This window comes from Myotis brandtii, unplaced genomic scaffold (genome assembly GCF_000412655.1).
Source record: "Myotis brandtii unplaced genomic scaffold, ASM41265v1 scaffold1287, whole genome shotgun sequence".
Lineage (NCBI taxonomy): Eukaryota > Metazoa > Chordata > Mammalia > Chiroptera > Vespertilionidae > Myotis > Myotis brandtii.
This window is the reverse complement of record NW_005354537.1, coordinates 32,110-42,139: the sequence shown is the minus strand read 5'-3', so window position 1 is coordinate 42,139 and position 10,030 is coordinate 32,110. Positions and strand designations below refer to the sequence as shown.

Genomic DNA, 10,030 nt, shown 5'->3' with positions numbered 1-10,030 from the left:
ATTTATATCTGCGGGAATTCGATCCAGTAATAATCATGCGATGTTGTATGAGATATGAAAATATACACTTTGACATATGCCTGATAATTTGTAAGACCTTATTTATCATTCTCAATGTAGCTTCAACCTCTGAAGCCTAAATCCTTAGATGAAAACTTTATATTACTGCTGTTTCTCTTTAGAATGATTCCTAAAATGTTGAGCAGGTTAGACTACATATTAAAGGCTTTCTCACATTATCCACAGTATAAGGCTTCCCTCCACTGTAAAATCTCTGATGTGCAGTGAATTTTGAGCTGAGTCAAGGCTCCAGCCCATTCTCTACATTTGTATGTTCTCTTTTTAGTATAAAGTCTCTCAGGTACAGTAATACATGAATGCCTTATAAAGGCTTTTCTACATTTTTCACATTCATAAGGCTTCTTGCCAGTATCAATTCTATGATGTTCTGTAAGTTCTCACAGCTGGTAAAGGACATACGACACTCCTCACATCTGTAAGTCTTCTCTCAATTATGAACTCTGCTGTACAGTAAGGCAGGAACACTGACGAAAGGCCGTTATATCCTCCACATTTTTAAGGCTTCTCTCAAGTGTGAACTCTGCTGTAAAGTAAGGCAGAAACACTGATGAAAGGCTGTTATATCCTCTACATTTAGAAGGCTTCTCTCAAGTGTGAACTCTCTGGTGCTTAGTAAGGGATGCAGGGCTTCTCTCCAGTGTGAATACTCTGGTGCTTAATAAGATTTGAGGAGGTGACAAAGGCTTTGCCACATTCTCTACACGTATAAGGCTTCTCACCTGAATGAATTCTCTGATGTACAGTAAGACTTGAAGACCTGCTAAAGGCTTTCCCACATTCTCTACATTTATAAGGTTTCTCTCCAGTGTGAACCTTCTGATGTACAATAAGATTTGAAGTATTGCTAAAGGCTTTGTCACATTCTCTACATTTATAAGGCTTCTCTCCAGTATGAACACGCTGATGATTAGAAAGGGATGAGAACCAGCTAAAGGCTTTGCCACATTCTCTACATTTATAAGGCTTCTCTCCAGTATGAATAAGTTGATGACGATTAAGATCTGAGTAGTAGCTAAAGCTTTTGCCACACACTTTACATTTATAGGGCTTCTCTCCAGAATGAACTCTCTGATGATAAGTAAAGCGTGAGAACCGGCCAAAGGCTTTGCCACATGCTCTACATTTATAAACCTTATCTCCAGTATGAAGTCTTTGATGTACATTAAGGGAGGAGGAATATCTAAAGGCTTTGCCACATTCTCTACATTTATAAGGCTGCTCTCTAGTATGAACTCTCTGGTGGCAAGTAAGGGCTGCGGACTGCCTAAAGGCTTTGCCACATTCTCTACATTTATAAGGCTTCTCTCCAGAATGAACTCTCTGATGACAAGTAAGGTGTGAGGACCGGCCAAAGGCTTTGTCACATGCTCTACATTTATAAACCTTATCTCCGGTATGAAGTCTTTGATGTACATTAAGGGAGGAGGAATATCTAAAGGCTTTGCCACATTCTCTACATTTATAAGGCTTCTCTCCAGTATGAACTCTCTGATGGCAAGTTAGGGCTGCGGACTGCCTAAAGGCTTTGCCACATTCTCTACATTTGTAAGGTTTCTCTCCAGTATGAACTTTCTTATGTCGAATCATGCTTGAGGCGTGGAGGAATGCTTTACCACATTCTCTACATTTATAAGGCCTATCTTCAGTATGAACACTCTGATGATTAGTAAGAACTGCATGGTTTTTAAAGGTCTTGCCACATTCTCTACATTTATAAGGGTTTTCTCCAGTGTGAATTCTCTGATGAAGAATACGGGTTGAGGGCCGGCTAAAGATTTTGTCACATTCTGAACATTTATAAGACTGTTTTTCCCTATGACTTCTATGATGTTGCGTATGTCTTGAGGACTGACTAAAGACTTTTTCATTTTCCCTGAGTTTGTATAATTTTGCTTTAGTGTGAATTCTTCCTTTATGTACAATAAGAGAGGAATGACATTTAAAGGCTTTGCCACATGCTTTACATTTGTAAGGCTTCTCTCCAGTATAAATTCTCTGATTTAGAGTATAACCTGAAGGACAATAAGATGTTTTACCAAAATCTTTACATTTATAAGGTTCCTTTCTCCTATGGATTTTTTTGCATCTATTTAGATTGAATATTTGACTGCAGACTCTCCCACACGGTTTCCATTTGTAAGTCTGCTCCCCAGTAGGAATATTCTCTTGTTCATTGTAATTTGAAGGCTGCAGAAAATACTGGACACATTTACTTCCCTTGTGTGTCTTCTCCACAATAGGAAAAACCTGATGTATATTGTGACTGGACATTTGGTCAAAGACTTTTCCACTTTTATGATGCTCCTCTGCCAGCTCACTTGTCCGATGATTAAGATATGACTCTAGCTTAATGTTTTTCCAATGTTCAATCCATCGATAACTTCTATCTTCATTATGTGTACTCTGGTGATTATGGGAGATAGAAAGACCTTTAGTGACAGTTATAATTTCATTAAATATGTACACTTGCTTCAGAAAAACAATTTTGTGATACACATTAAACCTAGATGGTTGTATAACAAAAGCTTTCCTAATATACTAGACAAAAAATAAACACAAAACATTATTGTAAGAAGAAGAAGGATGAATCCTTGTTTGAAAGATTACCAAATTGTCCTAGCTGGTTTGGCTCAGTGGATAGAGTGTTGGCCTGCAGAATGAAGGGACCTGGGTTCTATCCCCAGTAGGGGGCATGCCAAAGGCAGCCGATCAATGATTCTTTCTCATGATTGATGTTTCTCTCTCTCCCTCTCTCTTTCTCTCTGAAATCATTAAAAATATTTTTAAAAATAATAATCATAAAAATGAATAAATAAAATATTACCAAATTGCCCTGCCAGCATGGGTCAGTGGTTGAGCTTTGACATAAGAAGAAGGAGATCACAGTTCCATTCCCAGTAAGGGCACATGGCCTGGCTGCTGAATCAGTCCCCAGTGGGAGGCATGCAGGCGGCCGCCAATGAATGATTGTCTCTCATCATTGATGTTTTCCTCTCCCTCTTCCATTCCCTTACTCTCTGAAATGAATTATATTATTTTAATTTAAAAAATCATAAAACATTTCCAAATTGAGCACATTTTAATTTTATAGGGACATGATAAATCTATATATTTTAGAAATGATTTACAAAGTTTAATCCCACCTGAATTTTATTTTATTTTTTTTTTTGTCTTTTTAAAAAATATTTTATTGATTTTTTTACAGAGAGGAAGGGAGAGGGATAGAGAGTTAGAAACATCGATGAGAGAGAAACATCGATCAGCTGCCTCCTGCACATCTCCTACTGGGGATATGCCTGCAACCAAGGTACATTCCCTTGACCAGAATCGAACCTGGGACCTTTCAGTCTGCAGGCCAACGCTCTATCCACTGAGCCAAACCGGTTTCAGCCCACCTGAATTTTAAACAACGCAAATTATTTACACTACAGACTATGTGAATTCCTAGTTTTTCCAGATTTCTTTTCCAAGAATGCATAACAGTAAAAACTTGTTTTCAACCTTCATGTGCACAAACACACTGATCTGCCAAAGTAACTGACTTTAAATTGGGAGGTTTCCCAAATTCATAATATACTTGACCTCTTTAGGTAAAAAGAAATTTATTACGATAATTTTTCCAGATGAGTTGTTTATATTAATATCCTCTGTTGTCATCACACTCTTCCTCAAATTTCAAGGCTTTCATTAAGTGTACATTATCAAAGCGACACCTTTTATATCTTACCAGTATTATTTCACAGAATAAATCTTGTATTCCGGGCTTTGGCATAAAGGCCTGGTTATCTTTAGGTGACATAGCTGAAAGAAAACAAATTTTCCGTTTTGACAATCACGTGAGTGCACTTAGAACTTACCAGCAAGTATTGACCAAATAACATTTTCGAGTACTCCAAGAGCCATTGTAGGATTCAACAAAAGCTCAAGATAGGTACAACGAAGAAAACTCACATCAAAGAGGGACAAAGAGTTGCTTACATTTGCCAATGATACCTGCTCAAAGCCCCTGGCACACAATGGCAATATTATAAAAACACTCCCAATTCCGTTTCTTCACTGGAGAGAGAGATGAGGAAAGTGCATTTGTGCATCTTCTATTTGTGGTGTTCTATTAAAGAAACACGTATCACTTTGATTTCTCTTGTGGAACTTTAGAAAATAAAAGGAATAGTCTGAGTGGTGCGGTTCCGTGGATAAGGGTCCCACCTATGAACCAGAGGTCACAGTTTGATTACCGGTGAGGGCACATGCCTGTGTTGCGGGCTCATTCCCCAGTGTGGGGGAGCCAATCAATGATACTCTCTCATCATGGATATTTCTATCTCTCTCCCCATCTGCTTCTTTGAAATAAAAAGGTATTTTGAAAAAATAAAAAATATATAAGAAGAATAAAATCTTAAATAACTGCAGGCACACAACATTAAAGATAATGTGATATCAACGTATGTCGGTACACAAGTAAAAATGACAATCTGCAGAGTTTTTGTATGCAGTTGACACTATGAGTTTAGGATACATTGTTATAACCTTAAGATATTTTAAGTAGTTCTCATGGTCACAAGAAATATAGAAAATAAAAATAGAACATAAAAAAAAATGGCCCTAGCCGGCTTGGCTCAGTGGATAGAGTGTTATCCTGCGGACTGAAGGGTCCTGGGTCCCATGCCGGCCAAGGGCACATGCCTGGATTGTGGGCTGGATCCCCAGGAGGGGGCATGCAGGAGGCAGATGATCAAAGATTCTCTCTCATCATTGATGTTTCTATCTCTCTCTCCCTCTCCCTTCCTGTCTGAAATCAGTAACAAATTAAGTATGTATTTACATGAATAACAGCATAATTGAAAATGAAATATTAACAATTTACTTCCCAAGAAGGTGCACGACTTGTATGCTGTGAAGCATAAAATATTGCTGGGTGCCCTCTGCAGTGTGTCTCAGTGGTTAGAGCATGGGCCCACCCACCAAATGGTTGCAGATTCGATCCGAACCCCATTTGGGATGTGTGAGGAAGCCAAACAACAACGTGTGTCTCTCGCATCGATATATTTCTCTCTCTTTCTTTCAATCCCCCTCCCTCCTTTCCACTCTCTCTAAAATTCAATGGGAAAAATAACATCGTGTGAGAAGTAACAAAAGAAAACACAGACACACACACACACACACAAACACATGGCTGGCTGTAATTAAACACCGAATCAGTAAATTGGAAAACACATTCCATGATCTGACTGAAATGCTAATAGTATTAGCTGTCATTAGTACCCAGAGTTACCTAAACATTCAAAGCAATCCCTATCAAATTCCCAGTGACACCTGTGGTGGAAATAAAAAACTCTTTCTAAAATTAATGTGAATGTCATAGGACTCCATGTAACCAAGTGAATCATGAAAAGAATGTATGAAATTAAAAGCTTCAGGCTTCTTGATTTTAAAACATACTTCAAAGCTTCTGCTATCAAAAAAATTATAATACAGCTCTAGCCAGTTTGGTTCAGTGGATAGAGCACCAACCTGTGAACTGAAGGTTCCCAGGTTCGATTACGGTCAAGGGCACATGCCAGGGTTGCCAGCTTTATCCCCAGTAGGGGTCGTGTAGGAGGCAGCCTATCAATGATTCTCTCTCATCATTGATGTTTCTAACTATCTCTCCCTCTCCTTTACTCTCTGAAATCAATAAAAATGTTAGAAAATAAACAAACAACAAAAAAACAACAACCTGTAATACAGACATTAAGGCAGAGGGAAATAATAAAGCAAATTAGACTAAAAGGCCGACATACAAATCCTCCTGGATGGGGTCTAAAGATCTTCACCCAGGGTGACTAAACTACAAGATAAGAAAAGGATATTCTCACCCTACCCAAGAGCTCAGTTGTTTAGAGTGTGATCCTCATACCAATACATTGCACCTTTGATCTGTGCTCAGGACACACTAAAAAATAATCAATGAGTGCATAACTAACTGGGGATACAAATGTCTCCCCCGCCTCCCCTGAGTTGCTCTTCCTCTAAAACCAATAAAAATAAAGTATAAAGTAGTGCTGGCTGTAATTAAATAAGAACTCAATAAATGAACTACATATGCGATGACCTTACATTGGAATGCTAACAGTATAAGCTGTCACGAGTACCCAAGGTTGACAAACATTCAAAGCAGGACTTACAAGTCCAGGAAGCGCAGAGAACCCCAAACAAAAAAAATCCAAAGAGGGACCCCACCAAGACACATCATAATTAAAATGCCAAGGTCAAAAGACAAGGAGAGAATCTTAAAAGCAGCAAGAGAAAAAAAGTCAGTTACCTACAAGGGAGTACCCATACGATTGTCAGCTGATTTCTCAACAGAAACTATGCAGGCCAGAAGGGAGTGGCAAGAAATATTCAAAGTGATGAATAGCAAGAACCTACAACCAAGATTACTTTATCCAGCAAAGCTATCATTCAGAATTGAAGGTCAGATAAAGAGCTTCACAAATAAGAAAAAGCTAAAGGAGTTCATCACCACCAAACCAGTATTATATGAAATGCTGAAAGGTATCCTTTAAGAAGAGTAAGAAGAAGAAAAAGGTAAAGATACAAATGATGAACAACAAATACATATCTATCAAGTGAATCTAAAAATCAAGTGAATAAAAAATCTGATGAACAGAATAAACTGGTGAATATAATAGCATCAGGGGCATAGAAAGGGAGCGGACTGACAATTCTTGGGGGGGAAAGGGGTGTGGGGGTGTGGGAAGAGACTGGACAAAAATCGTACCTATGGATGAGAATGGGGGGGCCTAAGGGCAGAGGGTGGGGTGGCAACTGGGTGGAGGGAGCTATGGGGGGAAAAAGAGGAACAACTGTAATATTCTGAACAGTAAAGATTTATTTAAAAAAAAACAAAAAATAACAAAGCAGGAACTACCCACGTCCCAATGTCACTTTTCACAAAATTAGCAATGCCCGCAACCAAGGTACATGCCCTTGACCGGAATCGAACCTGGGACCTTTCAGTCCGCAGGCCGACGCTCTATCCACTGAGCCAAACCGGTTTCGGCCCCAATGTCACTTTTCACAAAATTAGCAAACCTCATCCTAAAATTGATATGAAATGACACAGGACACCAGGGAACCAAAACAAACATGGGAGAGACAGTACAAGCTGAAAGGCATCATACTCCCAGATAAAAAAAAAATATTTCAAAACTGGTGTGATCCAAACGTATCATCTACACGTTAAGACACAGGTAAATAAAGGAGCACAGTAGGTCCTGGTCAGTGTGGCTCAGGGTCAGCGCATCATCCTGTGTACTTAAGGGTGGCAGGTTCAATTCCCCATAAAGGGCACATACCTCGGTTGCAAATTCCCACCCGACCTGGGTTGAGGCGAATGGAGGAGGGGGCCAGTCGATGTGTCTCTCTCACAATGATGTTTCCCTCTCTCTCCCCGCTTCTTGCTCCTACCTTTCTACTCTCTCTGAAAAGTAATGGAAAAAATGTCCTCATGTGAGGATTAACAACAACTACCAAAAAGAAACACTGTGGAATAAAGAGCCTGCTTACAACTACTCACCCATGAGGTAAAATAATCTTCTACTAGGGTGCCTACACCACCAAAGAAGTAAAGCATATTCTCACATATACAAATAGTGTTGAGATACTTAAATGTCTACGTGTAAAAGAATGAGTGACATTGAACTGTAATTAAACATCATATACAAATATTAAACCAAAATGGATAAAAGATTCAAACATAAAGCAAATAATAACTGAATCTATTAAAAGAAAAGTTATTGAAGAGTTTTTGTTTTTCTTTTAAATACCAGTACATTTGTATTGCTTTCAGAAAGGAAGGGAGAGGAAGAGAAAGATAGAAACATTAAGAGAGATTCATTCATTGGCTGTCTCCTGCAGGGCCCCTACTGGAGATTAAGCCTGCACCTTGTTCATGTACCCTTGACCAGAATCGAACCCGGGACCCTTCAGTCCACAGGTTGATACTCTATCCACTGAGCCAAACTGGCCAGGCCATATAGAAAAGTTTCTATGACATTTGGTTTTTTTTATTATAGCACTAAATGGAAAGGTCACAAAACAAAATAGTCAAAAGGCATGACACCCCATCTTATCTAATAAGCAATAATATGCAAACTGACCATCACTCCAACATACAAGATGGCTGCCACAAGATGGCCAGCAGGGGAGGGCAGGTGGAGGCGACCAGGCCTGCAGAGTAGGGCAGTTGCAGGGACCAGGCCTGTGAAGGAAGGCAGTTGGAGGCAACCAGGCCTACAGGGGAGGACAGTTGGGGGGGGACCCAGGCCTGCCAGGGAGGGCATTTAGGGGCAACCAGGCCTGCAGGGGAGGGCAGTTGTGGACAACCAGGCCGGCAGGGGAGGGCAGTTAAGGGTGACCAGGCCTGTAGGTGAGGGCAGTTAGGGGCCACCAGGCTGGCAAGAAGGAGCAGTTAGGGGCTACAAGGCCAGCAGGGGAGCACTTAGGCATCAATCCAGCTGGCAGGGGAGCAGTTAGGTCTGGGATCGGGCTTCAACAGGCAGTCGGACATCCCTTGAGGGGTCCCAGATTGGAGAGGGTGCAGGCTGGGCTGAGGGACTCACAAGCCCCCACTCCGTGCACAAATTTCGTGCACCAGGTTTCTAGTACAAATATAACTTCCATTAGTGCGTTCAAAATACAAGCTGTGGCATGGGAAAATATTTCTACAAAGCACATTATCTGATAAGTAGATAATATCCAGAATATACAGTGACCTTTTAAAAATCAACATGATAAAAAAAGAGACACAACTTTAAAAATGTCCAAAGCTGTATGTATCGTTAATTAATCTATAAGATAGAGGGCAAGAATACAAGATTCTTCACCAAGTAGTGTGACAAAAATAGAACAGATACATGCAAAAATACTAAAACTAGATCCCTTTCATAGGCCATGACCCAAAATGAACTCAGCATGGACTAACAACTAAAATATAAGACCTGAAACCATGAAAACACTGGAAGAAAGCATAGTCAATGAACTTCACCATCACTCTTAAAAATACTGGTTTGGATATATCTTCCTAGGCATAACAAAGAAGCTAAAAAATAAAGAAATGAGAGTACAAAAGAGTAAGTTTGGAATATGAAAGAAACCACAAAATAATAACAACCACAAAAGCCCAGCATTGTTACATCCTCAAAAGCTAAAGAGCCAAAATATATAAGGAGCTCATACAACTTAAAACCAAAAAGACAAACAATATGATTGAAAAATGAGCAGAGGACCTGAATACACATTTCCCAAACGGGACATAAAGATGCACAATAGACATATTAAATATTCAATTCACTCATCATCAGAGAAATGCAAATGGACACCATCATGAAATATCACCAAAAACCTAATAGGATGCCAATCATCCATAAATCAAAAAATGACAAGTATTACCTATGAAATGGAGAAAGGAGAACATTCATGCACTGTCAGCAAGATTATAAACATACTAGAGGCCCAGTGCACAAATTTGTGCCCGGGTGGGGTCCCTAGGCCTGGCTGGCAATCGGGGCTGGCTGGCCAGTGGGAGGGACCACAGGAGGTTGGCCAACCAAGGGTGGTTGGCTGTGGAAGCGCACTGACCACCAGGGCGCAGTTCCTGTGTTAAGCATCTGCCGCCTGGTGGTCAGTGCATCGTCATTGCAACTGGTTGACCAGTCACTTAGGCTTTTATATATATACTAGAGGCCTGGTGCACAAAAATTTGTGCACTCGGTGGGGAGGGGGGCCCCTCAGCCCATCCTGTGCCCTCTCGCAGTCTGGGACCCCTCAGGAGATAATGACCTGCTGGCTTAGGCCTGCTCCCGGGTGGCAGAGGGCAGGCCCAATCCCTAGGTGCAGCCCCTGGTCAGGCTCAGAGCAGGGCTGATTGGGGAGTTGGGGCGCTGCCCCCTGTCATGCACAGAGCAGG

At 40.5% G+C, this 10,030-nt stretch overlaps 1 protein-coding gene across 2 annotated transcripts in view; it reads right to left on the bottom strand.

Moving 5' to 3' along the window:
- Nucleotides 1–356: 356 nt before the first annotated feature.
- Nucleotides 357–10,030, bottom strand: part of LOC102245362 (zinc finger protein 883) — a 39,273-nt gene continuing 29,599 nt past the window's right edge. Inside the window, exons 4-5 of one of the 2 annotated variants that reach the window (XM_014534310.1) lie at nt 3,809–3,882; nt 357–2,484 (exon numbers count right to left, since the gene is read on the bottom strand). In XM_014534310.1, the coding sequence (XP_014389796.1) occupies nt 691–2,484; nt 3,809–3,882 (1,868 nt within the window). In that variant the 3' untranslated portion in view covers nt 357–690. The remainder of the gene's footprint in view (nt 2,485–3,808; nt 3,883–10,030) is intronic. The other variant, XM_014534311.1, reaches the window with a different exon arrangement.